Source organism: Zootoca vivipara, chromosome 11, assembly GCF_965207765.1.
Source record: "Zootoca vivipara chromosome 11, rZooViv2.hap1.1, whole genome shotgun sequence".
In the NCBI taxonomy this organism is placed as follows: domain Eukaryota; kingdom Metazoa; phylum Chordata; class Lepidosauria; order Squamata; family Lacertidae; genus Zootoca; species Zootoca vivipara.
In genome coordinates this window covers 56289507-56307273 of record NC_142594.1, presented here as the reverse complement: position 1 = coordinate 56307273, position 17767 = coordinate 56289507, and the positions used below count along the sequence as shown (strand labels likewise).

The 17767-nt window shown below is 48.7% G+C and overlaps 2 protein-coding genes across 3 annotated transcripts in view; one reads left to right on the top strand and one right to left on the bottom strand.

Annotated features, from left to right (window-relative positions):
* CCM2 (CCM2 scaffold protein) overlaps positions 1–9671 on the top strand; it is a 43937-nt gene extending 34266 nt beyond the window's left edge. The window contains exons 7-10 of one of the 2 annotated variants that reach the window (XM_035129421.3): positions 871–928; positions 1368–1506; positions 3210–3348; positions 7916–9671. In XM_035129421.3, the coding sequence (XP_034985312.1) occupies positions 871–928; positions 1368–1506; positions 3210–3348; positions 7916–8196 (617 nt within the window). In that variant the 3' untranslated portion in view covers positions 8197–9671. The remainder of the gene's footprint in view (positions 1–870; positions 929–1367; positions 1507–3209; positions 3349–7915) is intronic. The other variant, XM_035129422.3, reaches the window with a different exon arrangement.
* Positions 9672–11142: 1471 nt separating this feature from the next.
* The window catches only part of LOC118092065 (uncharacterized), a 54634-nt gene continuing 48009 nt past the window's right edge, over positions 11143–17767 (bottom strand). The window contains exons 6-9 of the mRNA XM_088654450.1: positions 15922–16068; positions 15194–15325; positions 13929–14051; positions 11143–11322 (exon numbers count right to left, since the gene is read on the bottom strand). Of these exons, the coding sequence (XP_088510576.1) occupies positions 11308–11322; positions 13929–14051; positions 15194–15325; positions 15922–16068 (417 nt within the window). The 3' untranslated portion in view covers positions 11143–11307. The remainder of the gene's footprint in view (positions 11323–13928; positions 14052–15193; positions 15326–15921; positions 16069–17767) is intronic.

Here is a 17767-nt window from a genome sequence, read left to right as displayed (position 1 = left end):
ACAGTGGTGCCTCGCTTAACGAAATTTCCGCTTAACGAAAGGATTTTTCGAGCGGAGGTTGCCTCGCTAGACGAATTCATTTTATGAAAAATTCGTCTAGCGAATCGCGGTTTCCCATAGGAATGCATTGAAATTCAATTAATGCGTTCCTATGGGCAAAAAAAATTCAAAAAAAAATTCAATGCATTCCAATGGGATCCGCTAGATGAATTTTTCGTTATTAGAAAAGACCCGTGGAACGAATTAAATTCGTCTAGCGAGGCACCACTGTTCACGACACGATAGAATCAACTCTCAAAACACCAGCAAATGATAATTAAACAGAAATTCACCACTGCACCGATCCTGGTCTGAATGCCTAATCCGGCCCGCTGGTCGATTTAATCCGGCCCCTGTGGCAGTATATGTCCTGGGGTAAAATCCTTTAAAAAGCTCAGCAACTTTGGTCGGCCCTCACTTCATCAAATCTGGCCCTCTTTGAAAAAGGTTTGGGCACCCCTGACCTAAGCACAAGAGCCCTCTCCCTTCCTGCCGTTCCTAGCAACCAGCGTCCACAAGCATTGCTGCCTCCAGCTGACTGCTCTGACTGGCAGCAGCCCACCGAGGTCTGGACCTGTTGGTCCTTCCTGTTGCACTCTTAGGGGTATCTGTGGGTGCCCGCTTTGTCCTTCAGCAGGACTGGCAGCTTTTGATCCAAGTTTGCTGGCTGTTTGAACCTGCCTCGGGGGCCAGCACTGGAGAGGCCATGTGCCAGCCAAACCTACTTGCCTTTTATAGCTCTCTTCTCTCTCTCTCTCTCTCTCTCTTTTCTCTCTCTCTCTCTCTCTCTTTTCTTTCTCTCTTTCTCTTTCTCTGGCTACTTCCTTGCAGATGACTCTTCTACAAAAGTGGACGTTAAAGATTCCTACGAAACGGAAGCAAGCACTTTGTGAGTATACTTAGGGCAGCAGGGAAGAATAGGGCACCATTGCTGTTAGAACAGAACAGGGCAGGAGTTCCGGCACCTCTTTTTCTAGAAAAATAGCACTGTGTGTGTGTGCGTATTCATTTCACAAAATCCATGTATTGCCTAATTGTAAGTAAAACGCCCGCTAGGTTCCCAAAGTAGTCGGTGCCGTCCCATGTGGTATGAGACAATGGAGTGCGCCTCCATTCTTTATCAAACAGTTCCCCCTCCTCCCAAATCTTCAGCCCCAAAAAAGGCTCCCAGCGCAGGTAAAAGGGGGGCAAGTATCACTTCAGTCCCGAACCCTCAGGCCTACAACCTGACAGACGCAGCACAAAAGGAAAACTGACTGGGAGGGAGGAGGAGATGGAAGGCCCTCGGCTCCGTGAGGGTGACGCGTGGACCTGTTGTGCATTTCCAGTTCTTTCCCCGAGTCCTTGGAGACCGGTGGCAACTCCCCTTCTTCCTTCTCGGCACAGCCATCTCCCCATGCCAAGGCGGCCAGTGAGAGTGAGCTGAGCACCACCGCAACAGAGCTGCTCCAGGACTACATGATGACGGTAGGGGCAGGGAGGAAGGCTTTCCTCTCCCCGGGGAAATCTTGGTTCCCCCTTGTGGGGTGGGGGGTGGGGACCAAAGGGCTTGTCGCCCACTTAGCTGGGGGGTCATTGGAATCTGCAGGTCCCTTTCTCTTCCTCTAGAGCAGCAGTGGGAATGCTGTGGCCTCTGGTTGGTGCCAGGACTACAACTCCCATCATCCTCCAGTCCACTGGCTGTGCTGGGTGTTGGGAGTCCAAGGACATTTTGGAGGTGGCCTGGGCCAGGCCTGCCTGCTCCTACCTGAGACCCTCCCCAGCCAGCTAGGAAGTGGAGTCTGCAATTATTATTATTAATTTTCCAAGTTATCCAACTCCATTACTTTAATTTAATACAATTTTTAAAAATCAGGTTTCTCGCTTCTGTTGCAAACATACAGGTGAAACTCGGAAAATTAGAATATCATCGAAAAGTGTAATGCACCTTAATATTCTTTATTTTAATTTTAATTTTTACAAATGCTTTCTTTTGGAAATTCCACAGTAATAAAACAAAGTTACAATAATACAAAAATAAACAAAAATAAACATCGCTATTACATTTCATTAATTACATTCCATTTATAATTGACCTGCCTAACAACAATTACAACAAATAAAGGCTTGGCATATCAAAGCATTGCATGTCATGCATCTATCTCATATATTGGTTTCACTTTTAAATTGCGTTACTGAAATAAATGCACTTTTCGACGATATTCTATTTTCCCAAGTTTCACCAGTATGTCGGCCATTTCCTGCCACAGCTGCATCGTTTCCTATTTAGTGTTCATTTGTCATCCATCAATCTTCGTTAGATCCTTCTTGCAGCTAGCTGCATTTTCCTCCTTACAAACAGCGCCACTGTTGCATCTTTTAAGTATAAAATCAGTTTCATACACATTGTTGTTTCAGCCCTGGTGTGCTGGTAGAATTAATTACTATCTTCCATTGTCCAGTTATTCGCAGTGTTTATCTGGATGGTACAAAGTCATATTCCATTCCTTCCGCTGTTCACCTACTAGCGTACGGCCTGCAGCCATAAATAGCTGACGGCGAGTACATTTCCAGTCTCCGCCATTAAAATTCCACTCCGGAGCTCTTCCTCGGCACACAGTTAAAAACAAAGTCTTTTCTCAAGTTTGGCCTCTTGCCAGATCTATTCGGCAGCCTTCATTCTTGTCCTGCATTGCTCCACCACACACTAGGAGGTGGGGTCTGAAACAGCTGGAAAACACCTGGGTGGGGAGAGCTTTGCTAGAGCGTCAGAAATGTTGTAGGCTGAGAGATGATTCAATAGCTGTCTTCAAATATCTAAAGGGCTGTCACGTGGTGGGTGCATAGCATCATAGAATTGTAGTGTTGGAAGGGACCCTGAGAATCATCAAGTCCAACTGCCATGCAGTGCAGGAATATGCATACGGGGATCAAACCTGCAACTTTGATGTTAACGGAACCACCGTCTTCCGGGGTAGTTTGTTATACCGTCTGATAGTTTTAGCCAGCTGTGAGCTTAACCACTGCCTCACCTCCTGGGATGTAAACCTTCAGTGCGGACCTTTCCTAACGTTATGTGAAAAACCAAACAGAAGACACTGCAGCTTCCATTTCAACACCCTTTTCTCCCAACGCTGGAACCTACGCTGATTTAGCTTTTATTCTCCCCACCCCGCCCCTTTCTTTCCTAGCTACGAACAAAACTCTCCTCTCATGAGATCCAGCAGTTTGCCATGCTTTTGCACGAATACCGCAATGGGGCATCCATACACGAGTTCTGTGTCAGCCTGCGACAGCTCTATGGGGATAGCCGGAAATTCCTTCTGCTAGGTGAGTGTCCCCTCCTGACCCCAACCCCTGGGATTGAATGAACGAAAGTGGCTGGTGTCCGTATATCCCGTTTGTTGAGGGGCAGGTGGGGCTTGTCAGCCTAGGAAGGGAGCCCATCTAGGCCAGGCGTAGGCAAACCCGGCCCTCCAGATGTTTTGGGACTACAACTCCCATCACCCCTAGCTAGCAGGACCAGTGGTCAGGGATGATGGGAGTTGTAGTCGCAAAACATCTGGAGGGCCGAGTTTGCCTATGCCTGATCTAGGAGAAGAAAAACGCTAATTCTAAACTTTGTGGGATATCTTTGAGAGAAGGTTAAGGAGTAAACCTTCCACACATCCATAGTGGATGCATTTGTAAGAACTTGATCTTTTAGTGTGGCAGCAGGTACACTGTGGAACTCCCTGCCTATTGACACCAGGCGGGCACCTTCGTTGTACCCTTTCTCGCGACTTCTAAAATCATTCTTCTTTGCACCTGAGTGTTTAGGAAGCTGATCTGAGCGTTAATCTGTCCTTAAAGTAAAGGTAAAGGGACCCCTGACCATTAGGTCCAGTCGTGACCGACTCTGGGGTTGCGCGCTCATCTCGCGTTATTGGCCAAGGGAGTCGGCATACAGCTTCCAGGTCATGTGTCCAGCATGACAAAGCCGCTTCTGGCAAACCAGAGCAGCGCACGGAAACGCCGTTTACCTTCCCGCTATAGAGGCTCCTATTTATCTACTTGCATTTTGATGTGCTTTCGAACTGCTAGGTTGGCAGGAGCTGGGACCAAGCAATGGGAGCTCATCCCAACCGCCGACCTTCTGATCAGCAAGCCCTAGGCTCAGTGGTTTAGCCCACAGCGCCACCTGGGTCCCTGTCCTTAGTCTCTTGCTATTTTAACTTTTCGAAAGTCTTAAATTGTTGTTAGTTTTTCTTATGGATTGTTTTATCTTTTTTGTAAACTGCTTTGAGTTTTGAGCTTTGATTTGCGATCAAGCAGTGTATAAATTTTAGGAAATAAATAAAACAAGTAAGGAGAAGCTAGAATGCCATCGTATATCAATATCCACACGGGACGTAACCGACAGTACAAGTACAAGTGCAACAACAACAACAACAACAACAACAACAACAACAACAACAACAACAACAACAACAACAACAATAATAATATATTATTTATACCCTGCCCATCTTGCCACCACCCCACCCCCCGCCACTCTGGGCAGCTTCCAACACACATTAAAATACAGTGGTACCTCGGTTTATGAACACAATTGGTTCCGGAAGTCTGTTCATAAACTGAAGCGTTCATAAACTGAAGCGAACTTTCCCATTGAAAGTAATGGAAAGTGGATTAATCCGTTCCAGACGGGTCCGCGAAGTACTTAAACTGAAGCGTTCATAAACTGAAACATGGGTGTAATTGGTTCCGGAAGTCTGTTCATAAACTGAAGCGTTCATAAACTGAAGCGAACTTTCCCATTAAAAGTAATGGAAAGTGAATTAATCCGTTCCAGATGGGTCCGCGGCGTTCATAAACCGAAAATTCATAAACCGAGGTGTTCATAAACCGAGGTTCCACTGTATCACAGATTAAAAGCTTCCCTAAACAGGTCTGCCTTCAGATGTCTTCTAAATGTCAGGTAGTTGTTTATCTCTGACCTCTGATGGGAGCGCATTCCACAGGGCGGGTGCCACTACCGAGAAGGCCCTCTGCCTGGTTCCCTGTAACTTCACTTCTCGCAGGGAGGGAGCCGCCAGAAGGCCCTCGGCGCTGGATCTCAGTTTCCGGGCTGAATGATGGGGGTGGAGGTGTACCAAAATAATAGATCTATGGCATCCACTATTTTGGTACATCATACTACTGATGAAGCCCAGGATGGCGAAACAAGGTTAATATTCCGGAAATCCTTGTCTTAGACTTTGTGAACTGATGGGAGTGTGAACTGATCTATTGACCATTCTGCTTTTTCCGTAGTATTTTATGACTTATTTCTGTTGAAATCTATAATATGATACAGTGAATAATATACTGTGCTTCATTTATGCAAGAGTACAGCCAGTTACGTCTCGTGTGGGTATTGAGCATGTTTTATGCAACCAAAGGTTTGATGTTGTTTTGCGGAATGGCATCATAGGCACACATAGGCCCTTGAGGAGAGGGAATCTGGCTTCTATTCAGATTATATAAATCTCTCACCTTTTAACAAGGAAGTGAGATGTTTCCGTGTCTTGAGAGCAGCCAGCCACAGAAATGTACCATTAGCTGCCATTTTTTTCATCCATGCCAGGACAAACTGTAGTTTTTAAAAATTAGGTTGTTGAGATTCCCTGGGGACCCCCTATCCCCCCCCCAGAGCTACAATTCTCAGAGTGGTATAACAGCCCCTCTTCTCGGAGAACTCTTGAGATTTGTAGTCTCATTATTACAACTCTCAGAGCCCTTTTAACAAACTACAGTTCCCAGCGCCTGCGAGAGAGGCCAGGGTTCGAATCTCTACCAGGACATAAAGCTTGCTGGATGTGACCTTGGGGGCAGTCACTGCCTCCTCTCAGCCTCACATGGTTGTTGTGGGGACCATAGCTGCCAAGTCTCCCGTTTCCCCCGGGAAATCCCCGTTTTTCCAGTTGTTCCTAGCTGAAAAAACGGATTTGTTTGTTTTTTCCCAGTTTATTCTGGCGCGGCGGCCATTTTGGAACTGGCTGCAGCCATTTTGGAATTGGGCAGAGCAGCATCAAAAGTCGCTTCTGAGCATGCTCCGCCCTGTTCCAAAATGGCGGCAGCGCTACTTCTGGTCTGCTATTTCAGGCCCGGTCCCTTATTTCTCTGACAGCAACTTGGCAGGTATGGTGGGGACTAATGGAAGAGGGGGTGGGGGTCGTGCACAGCGTGGCCTCAAGCTCCTTGGAGGAAGAGGCGGGATACGGACGCAACACAAAAATAAAAAAGGAAATGTTATTTCAGAGTCTGCTTGGAAATAGACACTCCCCCGCAATCTCCATTTCCCCCATGGCTCCCTCTAGTGGCTCAGTGAACACATCATTTTTCTAGACGCTTTCTGCGGGGGGCAGGTGAGGAGCAGAACTTTTAAGACACGGGGAAGGAGACTTCGTCCTCTTGCTCACCGCACAAGGAAGGTGTAAACTTCCAAACCTATGATTCTGTGATAATGCTGTTGGTGTGCTCCCCCCTCTCTCACATACACACACTTTTTAAATCATTTTTATTTGGTTTTACAAATAAAAATTATGAACAGCAAACCAGGGTAAAAATATCCATATAGAGAGATTCCTCCGAATTTCCAGACTTAGCCCCACCCCCTCCATGGGGTCCCATTTTAAACATTTTACTACGTACATCTTCTTCCATACTCCGGTTTTTATATCAAACCATATTATCCAGGGTAATTGTTACACTGTTACAAGTGAGATCAAAATCCTGCTCATGTTTCCATCAGCTTACAGTGGTCTCCTAAGTAACTTATAACTTTTCCCCATTCTTTTATAAAGTTTTTGTCCTCTTGGTTCCTGAGCTTTCCAGTCAGTTTTGCCATCTCAGCATAGTCCATCAGCTTGGTTTGAGATAATATAATATAATAATAATAATAATTTATTATTTATACCCCGCCCATCTGGCCGGGCTCCCCGAGCCACTCTGTGAGGCTTCCAACAGAATATTAAAATACAATAATCTATTAAACATTAAAAGCTTCCCTAAACAGGGCTGCCTTGAGATGCCTTCTAAAGGTCTGGTAGCTGTTTTTCTCTTTGACATCTGATGGGAGGGCGTTCCACAGGGCGGGTGCCACTACCGAGAAGGCCCTCTGCCTGGTTCCCTGCAACTTGGCTTCTCGCAATGAGGGAACCACCAGAAGGCCCTCGGCGCTGGACCTCAGTGTCCGGGCAGAACAAAGGAGGTGGAGACGCTCCTTCAGGTATACTGGACCGAGGCCATTTAGGGCTTTAAAGGTCAGCACCAACACTTTGAAATGTGCTCGGAAACGTTTTTCTCTTTCTTCCTTCCGTCTCTGGGCTAGTAGCATCTGTGCAGCTGTTCCATACATAAATAGTCTTTTTCTGTTCTTTTGGGATGTCAGTGCCTAATTCCTAATAGAAAAGCTTCTGGTTATTTTAGGTTATTTTAAGCATTTTTTTTCATTTCATTGTATATCATCTCCCAGAAAGCTTTTATTACCTTACAACACAGCATGATAAAAGGTACCTTCTTTTTCTTTACATTCCAAGCAGGTATTTGTACTTGTCCTATACATTTTTGCCAACTTAGTAGGGGTTAAATACCACTGGTACATCATTTTCATATAATTTTTTTTCAATGCACAACATGCCGTAACTTTCAAATCTCTCTTCCTTAACCTTTCCCCATCTGCCATCTGGATATTACATCCCAAATCCTTTGCCCAGTGTGTCATTACCAATTTAACCTGTTCATCTTTTGTACGCCACTCTAAAAGCAAGCTATACGTTTTAGACAGTAATTTAACATTATTCCTCTTTCTTTTTAAAAAAACTGTACCCCCATCTCTTCCTTGCTCCATTCCCTTCTCCCCCCCCCCCCAAAGGCCTTAGACCATTCATCCCGGAGAAGGACAGCCAATACTTTGAGAACTTCCTGGAGACGATTGGCGTGAAGGACGGGCGAGGCATCATCACAGACAGCTTTGGGAGGTACCGGCGGACGGTGAGCACAACCTCCAACTCAACCACCAACGGCAACGGAGCCGCGGGGAGCTCGGACGACCAGTCCGCACCCTCGGAGGGAGATGAGTGGGACCGCATGATCTCAGACATCAGCAATGACATCGAGGCTCTCGGCTGCAGCATGGACCACGATTCTTCCTGAAAGGATCGGAGAGAGAGAGAGAGAGAGAGAGAGAAAGAGGCAGTTCCCCCCACCAGGAATACCCAGGCCCTGTTGCTCGCTATAGCCGTGCACACTCTCTCCTCTCCCCTCCTGGGAATAATAGGAACTTTTTTTGGTTCCGGGCAAAGCGGAAAGGGAAGATTTCCCTTACGACTTCCCTTCCTACCTTCCTTCAGGGGCCCTTGACCTTGTGGGCGACAGTCTCTTCTGTGAAGGAGCAAGCCATGGAGAGGGGGCTTGGCCGGATCAGGCCCTAGCAGGAGGGAGAGCGTTTGCAGGGTGGGCGGGTGGGAATCGTTGGAGAGCCATGAATCCGACGGGAAAGCAGCGCCGGGTTTTGCCAAGGACAGCCAGTCCGCGAGAACTCGACAAGCCGGTTTACGGTTTTTTGCACATGACATTTCTAACCTTTTTGTTTTATTTCCCGTGGGGGGGGATGGAGTGTGTGTGTGTGTGTGTGTTTGTTACTTTCCAATGAAGTTCATTGCAATGTGAATTAACTTAACACCCCAGGTGTTTTGTCCTAACATTTCTGTTCCAGACCAGAAGGTGGCCTTGGTTGCGCGAAGCCGAGCCCTTTGCCTGCTTGGTTGCGGGCAAAGGCCTCAGCAAGAGATGATCTTCCCTTGCCCCCAAGCCTTGGCTAGCTGCCTTTCCTCCTTCTCCAAAGCCCAGAACGTTGGCAACCTCGGCTCGGCCGTATTGTAGCAGCCTGGCTGAAACGGGCTCTCACCTCGGCGCTTGGCACCGGGCCGGGCGGGCGTAACTTGAATGTGATAACCCCAGTTGAGAGCAGTGGCCGCAGGTCGTCTTCTGCAGGGCACCTCGGCTGGCCCTCGAGCAAAGCCACCAGCTGAGTCAGGCTGGCCGCATCTGAGCAAACAGCTCCCATCCTGACTTCTGACTGCACCAGGTCATGGCATTTCCTTTCCCTGGTCGAAGGACATGGTTACACGAACCCCCCCCCCCCCCTTGAAGTGGTGCCAGGAATTTGGTGCTATCATTTCTACCTGGGCCGTGTAGCTTTCGCAGGGAGGATAGTTTTTTGGGCATATGGCAGTTCCTGGCTGGCAAAGTGGTCTTGGACCCCTGAAGCTGGACGGGGTGGGGGGGTCCAGTGGCAGCCTACAGTAGATTCTTCCCTTTTTTCTTTTTTTGAGACAACAGAAACTAGGGCATTCAAGGTCCTCTCGGACTTCTTACACAGGCGGAGTCTGGTGGTTCTTCAAATGCGAGAGTTTGACAGCAAGCCTACAGTGTGGGGTAGATTTCTTGATTTGGGGGTTTGTTTGTGTGCTGTTTTTTTAAAAAAGGAACCAGAAGTGGAAGAAATATATACATAATGTATATGTGTTGTATATATTATACATATAAATGCACAGTTATTTTTGTATATGTATTTCATGCCACAAGATCTCTGCTGGCTACTATAAACTGACCTGTATACTATTTTAGCTCTTTGAATGGAGGTCCTGAGTGTGTTGGGGTTTTTTGGGGGGGGGTTACAGCCACAGTGGAAAACAACATTTTCTTTTTTCTTTCCCCCCCCTTGTGAGTTGCAGTTCTCTGCTGGAACAGCCACCTGCAGCCCACTCAGCAAATTGAGTTGTTCTTGCTTCGTGTTACATCAGCAAATCTGTAACCAGCACTCCCTAATCCCCAGGGCCGTTCTCCACTCCTCTTTCTCCCTCCCTGGCCACCCCTTAAACTTGTCATTTTGTAAGAGAGACTCACTGTCTTCTGCATTACAGTTGTGGACAGCTCTTGCTACAGGATGTCCCCAAATCCTACTTTTTGAATAGAACCCTAGGATTGCAGAGTTGGAAGGGACATCTGGTCCCTTGCCATGCAGGAATCTCAACTGAAGCATCTATGAGAGATCCAAACATCTTCTAGATTGTAGCCATGGCATACAAGGGGAAAGGGATGGGGAGGGCAGAGGAAAAAATCAAGCTCCGGCACCACTTATTAAGCAGTTGTTCCTAGAACGACCAGCTTGCATAGTTCAGGAGACAGGAGTTGCCTGACAGCGGTGCCCACCTGCCAGGGGCCAAAAGGGTGGCAAAGGAATATTCAGTTTATGCCCAGAGCTGAGTAAAGTAGGGTTGGCCAGCGCCCCTTTCTATAAATCAGGATTATGCCTACTTTACAACCCATTCTCTACAATGGCTGGAAAAGGCTGCTGGATGCTCAGCCCCCAGCCAGGTGGCTAATCAGGATTCAAGCACATGAGCCCCTTCCCCCCTCCTGTGGCTTCCAGCAACTGGTATTCAAAAGCATTGCTGCTTCCAACTGTGGAGACGAAGGTTTTTAGCTCTCACGGCTAACGGTATACCCACAGATACCAAGTTACAGTGGTACCTCGGTTTATGAACACAATTGGTTCCAGAAGTCTGTTCATAAACTGAAGTGAACTTTCCTATTGAAAGTAATGGAAAGTGGATTAATCTGTTCCAGACGGTCTGCGGAGTACTTAAACTGAAGCGTTCATAAACTGAAGCGAACTTTCCCATTGAAAGTAATGGAAAGTGGATTAATCCGTTCCAGACAGGTCCGCGGAGTACTCAACCTGAAGCGTACTTAACCCGAAGCATGGGTGTAATTGGTTCCGGAAGTCTGTTCATAAACTGAAGCGAACTTTCCCATTGGAAGTAATGGAAAGTGAATTAATCCGTTCCAGATGGCTCCGTGGCGTTCGTAAACCGAAAGTTCGTAAACAGAGGTGTTCATAAACCGAGGTTCCACTGTACTGCATTTTGGGGAGGAGGTAGGAATAAAGTGACCTAATTCTGCCCATTCTTCTGAAGAGAATGCCAGCAAGGCTGAACACAATGTAAAAAAACAACAACAACCACAAACAGACAGACTGCAGTTCCCAAAGCAACTCTGAGCCCTTCGGAAGGAAGACACTCTTGAAACCTGTGTGCAGTTCAAGTGAATATACCGTTTATTGAGCAGCATTTTCAATGCAGAATAGTCGGGACTAATTATTTGCAGTCCTAACAAACAACAGCTGTATTGGATATGAGTTAACTGTGCATCTATACAGAAGGGGTGGGGCAGAGGCTGGGTGGGCTTGCCAACCGGTCGCTACATCGTCAGCTCCTGCACAAAAAGAAAAGGAGAGAGGCTTTGCCACTTTTGTATTTGCAACATCCCTATTTCCTTCATGTCCCGCCCCCCACTTTGCAGGGTTGAGTTGGGACAGATCCTCGTGTTAATAGGATCGTCCTGGATTGAGCGCCACATATTTTAAACGGCTCTTGTCACACACAATACTTTCCAGGTGGCTTGGCTGACACACAAACATTTAACTGCCCCTCAACCAAGCATACAACAATCGGGTCACGCGCACATCTAAGCTCAGTATCACCCACACTGGCTGGCAGCAGCTCTCGGGAGTTTCAGGCAGGATTTGAAACCAGGACTTGGAGGCACCAGCAAATGAATTTGGGATATTTTTGTGTGCAAAACCTGGAGTCTTTTAATGAAACAGTCAGCTATTGCAGCCCAGCCGGAAGGCATCCCACACCTTTTGCAGGAAGGAGAAAAGTATCTGCTCCTTTTTAGCAGTTCCCGTTAAGGATGCCACCTCACTAAGGGGAGGGGGGGTGTTGTCCCAAGGCCCCATAAAACTAGCACCAGCGCTGACGGCTCCATACCATGGCAATAAGGAGAATTACAAAATAGCCTGAAGCAGAATAGAGGCCTTTGGCCCCGAATTTACTGGAGGATTCCTGCAGGTTCAAGGAACCAGGCCCATTACCAGCCCTGCATTACACCCTCCTAGAGGGTTTCTGCCTGGCCAGAATTTGTCCTTGAACTCCCACCGTGCCTTCTGCTTCCCTGAATGAAGGACAGAGAGTGCTTTGTTTAAGAAACCAGCTGGCCACAGAAAGGGCACCATCTCGATTCCTTACCCTTCCCCTGCTGGGATGGGGAAAAATCTCTGGCACTCAAAATGTTGCTGGCATAGCCAGTGGTCAGGCATTCTGGGAGCTGGAGCCAAGCAACACCTAGAGGACCATGCACTTCCTGTCCCTGTCATTTACGGCTCTTCCATGTGGCAGTTTGTTGTGGCCGCAGGGCTACCAGCAGATGCAGATTCATGCGCGCACACACACAGGATCACCCGCATCTAAATATCCACCCACACTTCGCCCATATAATCCAGGCTTGGCAGAACACAGAGAGACAGGTCTGGCCCGAGACATGTTGGCACCTGATGCAAAAACCACAAATGCCTCCTACCCTGGAGAGAAGGGGTGAGTGAAGATCTACATCAGGAGCAAGGAGGAAATTGAGGTTTAATCCTGACAAGACAGGAGGCAGGCAGATGTGGCGGGTTCCCTGGTCCTGAATGGGGTAACTGTGCCCCTGAAGGACCAGGTGCGCAGCCTGGGAGTCATTCTGGACTCACAGCTGTCCATGGAGGTGCAGGTCAATTCTGTGTCCAGGGCAGCTGTCTATCAGCTCCATCTGGTACGCAGGCTGAGACCCTACCTGCCTGCAGACTGTCTCACCAGAGTGGTGCATGCTCTGGTTATCTCTCGCTTGGACTACTGCAATGCGCTCTACGTGGGGCTACCTTTGAAGGTGACCCAGAAACTACAACTAACCCAGAATGCGGCAGCTAGACTGGTGACTGGGAGCGGCCGCCGGGACCACATAACACCGGTCCTGAAAGACCTACATTGGCTCCCAGTACGTTTGCGAGCACAATTCAAAGTGTTGGTGCTGACCTTTCAAGCCCTAAACGGCCTCGGCCCAGTAGACCTGAAGGAGCATCTCCTCCCCAGACACCGGGGTCCATCTCCCATGGGCGTTCTGGCGGTTCCCTCCCTGCGAGAAGTGAGGTTACAGGGAACCAGGCAGAGGGCCTTCTCGGTGGTGGCGCCTGCCCTGTGGAGCGCCCTCCCTTCAGATGTCAAGGAAATGAACAACTATCTGACTTTTAGAAGACAGCTGTTTAGGGGGCTTGCCCAGATGGGTGGGGTATACGAAATTATATTACCAGAAACAGGCAGGGGGTAGGGGAAGAATCAACTCAACTTGAAGTAGGAATCAAAGGCCATGGGGTCTGCTCTGACTCATGCTGGGTTTGGTGCAGAGCCCAGGTGACCCCAGAGTAGCAGCCCTTGCCATTTCTGTTCACTGCAGCGGCAGACTTTGGTCTCAAATTTCAGCAGTGCCTCATCGGGGAGTTTGCATGGCGCCCCGCATGGTGCTTTGCAAGCCCTAACAACCAGCTAATGGTGCTTTGCAAGCCCTAACAACCAGCTGGTGTCCAGGTGATTGTGACACCACCTGATTGACAGGTGGGCGCCCCTGCAGGGGATGGAGGGAGACGAGGATCCAGACCTGCTGGCCAGATCCAGAGACCCTTTCACCCAGAGGTGAGGCCTTTCTCAGCTATAGATGCCCACCCTAGAGGTGAGAATTACAGAGATGGAAGGGACCCCGAGGGTCATGTAGTCCAACCCCGTGCAATGCAGGAAGCGCAACTAAGGAATCCCTGACAACAGTTCCCACCATTCCTGACCCTGACCTAAGAACATGTTTTGGATCAAGGGGGTCAAAACCCCCAAAGGAGAAGCAGTGAAGGCAGAGAGAATTGTCACCTTGCACCATCCGGGGCCCCCAAACCCAATGATTTCAACATGCAGATTTCACACACACACACACACCACTTCCCTGCACATGAGACTCACCATGATGGCGTTCACAATGTCGTTGTTGTTGTGACGCAGGGCGCGTACTGCTTTGGGGTGAGACACATTGGCTTGAGCCATGACCAGCTCGATATCCCTCACCTCCAGACCCGTTTCGTCAACCTGCCAGAAGAGACGAGGAGGAGGACTTAGAAACAGAAAATCCCAGCCAGGTATCAACAGATCCGCTCCTGTGTTTATCTACCTCCCTAACAGAGGAATGAGTCAGCCCACTGGTCCATCTTACTCAGTATAGACTACACGGACCGGCAGTAGCTCTCAAGGTTTTGGGGTGGAGAGTATCTCCCTACATGAACTGGCCTGGGTGCCAAGATCTCACCTTCTCTCGGTCCCACCAGCATCAGAGGCAAGGCTGGGGGTGACCCGAGAGAGAGAGAGAGAGAGAGCCTTTTTTGTGGTGGCCCCCATATTGTGGAATTCCCTCCCAAGAGAGGTCAGACTGGCTCCCAGTCTGGCTCTTGCTGTCAGGGCAAACTGGATTTCAAGGCGTTCTGGTGTGTTTTAATTATAATTAAAATACACGGTTCATTCGGTTTTTATCCCTTTGTATTTTATAACACCAATTTTAAATGATGGAAGCCGCCTAGAATCCCAACTTGGGAGAAAGGCAAGATATAAATACGTTAAATAAACAATAATATGAGTAACAAACAACAACAACAACAACAACAACAACAATAATACTATAATCTCGCAGCCCTCCCTGGAAATGATGTTGGGGAATGAACCTGGGGATTCCTGCACGCAAAGCAGATCGTCTCTCACTGAGCTATTTCATTTCTTAATGTTGCTCCTCCTGCCCACAAAAAGCACTCTGGTTCCTGAAATTCATTCCAATTGTGCAGATAAAATAGAACTGACAGAATTCTACAGGATGGGGCATTATTGTGTGAAAACAGCCCAGATCCAAGGATCCCCAGATGGTGAAGATGTCAGGCAGGATCCTGGCGCCCAGGCATCTTCGCTTGGTCGCAAGTGGTGGATAGCCAAGTGCAAAATGCGCCTGGCTAATTTCGAACACTGCCTTTTTGCGGCGAGGCGAACAGAACTGTAGACAGGATCCCAAATGCGGCCGCACCGGGGTTTTGTGTACCGGCATCATATCGGCAGTATTATTTCCGATTCCTTTCCTCGTGATCCCTACTAGCATGGAACCTGCCTTTTTAAACGCCAGCTCATCCAGCCCTATTTTATGACCCCGAGATCTCGTTCCTGGCTTGCTGCCTTGCACCAGACCACCGTACCTCCTCTTCCTCCTCGCTCTCCTCCTTGATCGTGAGGGTGGGAGCCGCTTCAGTGATCAAGGGCGAGTGCTCCATGGGGACCTTGAACTTCTCTGCGGCAGCTTTGTGTACCTGCTGAGAGAGGTCTTCGATCTGCAGAAGACAAGAGGGCGTGGGAATAAATACGATGAGGGCACACCCCGAGTCCTTTCGCCACTCTGGACGTGCACAAGAGACCTGGGGGAAAGGCATCACGCAGACTCTGGGTTCCCTGCCTAGCTCACGACACCCATTTGGTTACCCCGAGAGGCGAAAGTATTCCCCGAACAACTCCGGCCCTAGCATGAGGCACAGTGAGGCAGCTGTCTCAGGCGGCTGAAGCTGAGGGTGTGGAAAGGTGTTGAGAGGGCAGAGTTCTCTCTCTTTGTGTGTGTCTCTGTCTTCCACCCTCCAGTGGTGTAGCGTGGGTTGCCAGTGCCCGGAGCCGGCAAGCCGCCAACACGACGCCTTGAACAGCCTGGAGACTCGGGAGCATGAGACAGGGAGACAGAGCCTCTGTCGGCGCTGGGGACCAGAGCCCAGAGACTCCTGGCAGCAGGCAGGCAGGGAAGGACAGTGAGCCAGGCACACAGCAGCCCGATCCTCCAACCATTGCAGGGGGTTGGACTAGATGACCCTTGGGTATCCCTATGATTCCTAACTGGATTCAGAAGCCCTTGCCAACCCCTGGGAGACCACCCACTCCTCACCTTGGCCTCTCCAAAGACAATGTAGATGTCCGAGGCAGGGCTTTTGAAGACGTCCGGCTTGGTGATCACAAACAAGATGTTCTTCGACTTGCGGATCGTGATCCTGGTGACGCCGTGGATTTGCCGCAGACCCAGCTTCGACATGGCCTGGAGGGAGAGGAGGGAGACAAGGGGATGGCAACCACTGAGCAGAAAGGTTGGAATAAAGCCATGCTCAGAAGACAGGGAGAGACAGGACTCTGGCTGATAAGCGGAGTCCTAAGGTGGGATTACCTGGTTTCAAAAGTTATTTCCTGAGTCAACTGAAGGAATTCCCACCATTTCCAATTCAGAGAGAAGAGTGCCATTCCTTAGCCAAAAATGACAGAACCCCCGGCACAAGAGGGATGTGATCAACGCAGGAGAGCCCCAAAGTTTAAAGATGTGAAAAGTTTGGGGGCCGCCTCCATCTGCGGAACTTGCACCGTTACAGATGCTCATAATACTCTTTCGGCATTTGTAAGAACTTGATCTTTTCATGTGTCCCCACCTACTCTTTGGAACTCCCTGCCTATTGATGTCAGGCAAAAGCCTTTGCTGTACTCTTTCTGGCGCCTAAATTTATTTATTTATAGTTTTACTACTTCTTAGTTAGCCCAGCCTTTGCCGAACTGATGCCATCCAGATGTTTTTGGACTACAATACCCATCAGCTCCAGCCGAGTTAGCCAATGAGCTGCAGGCCTTGCCATCTCCACGCAGGGGAAATTTTATACGAGATCTATCAAAACATACAGATCATGACGACAGAAGAATCACAGCACTAGCCCTTTCCTTAAATGCAGTCAGTTCCCCAATGCCTGTGGGCTAACAAGAAGGTCTTCACCTGTCGAGTCTGGCTTCTCCAGGAAGGGAGTTCCGGAGTCTGGGAGCAGCCACCACTGAAAAGGCCCTGTCCCGGGTCCCCCCAAGTGTGCCCTTGAGGGTGGTGGGACTGAGAGAAGGGCCTCCCCCTGAAGATCTCACAGCCCGGGCAGGTTCATATGAGGGAATACGGTCTTTCTGATAGCTTGGATCTAAGCCATGATGGGTTTTACAGGTTCAGTTTCTGTTAATTGGTTCTCATGGGAAACTTACAGATTCTTGCTTCACACAATTAACTCACGGCAGTGTCAATTTACTCTTGGCAGAAAGCCAAGGTCTGCCTGGCCTGGAAACTACTCTCTGATTGGTTAATGACCAGCACTGAACTCTGTTATCTAGGAATGCTAGCACAGTTGTTCCTTGTTGGGTGTTAGGAGTAGGAGTGCTGCGTATGGTTGGAGAGACAGAGACAGAGAGGATTTATTTTGCTTTGCTTTGTATGCAGAAACTCTGCTGGTTTTATTTTCTTTTAATAAATCCTGTAAATAGTTATTGTGCGTCTAGCCGACTAGTCATTTCCACCTCAACTAGCTTCTGCGCTGTGCAGGAAAACTCTGCTACGTTTGGGCTAAAGCCACTAGAGCTATGCCTGACACTTCAAAATTCTCAGATAACCAACATTTTGAATTGTGCCTGGAAACAGATTGCTAGCCATTGGAGCTGTTCCAACATGGGCAGAGGCACTGGGTTGCCCCCAAGATTGAGGGGGGAGGGGATGGTGCGCATCTCCTGACGCCATGCAGGTCGGTGCAACTTCGCTGCAGGCTGTGTCAGTCCCCAGACAACATTGAGGGGGGATCAAAGACACCTTGGCCTCTTTGAGTTCGCATGCCTGAGCAAGGGAGCCATCTGCTTCCTATGACCAGCTCCACTCAGCAATCTTTGGCCCAGTTGTTATTATTATTATTATTATTATTATTATTATTATTATTATTATTATTTCA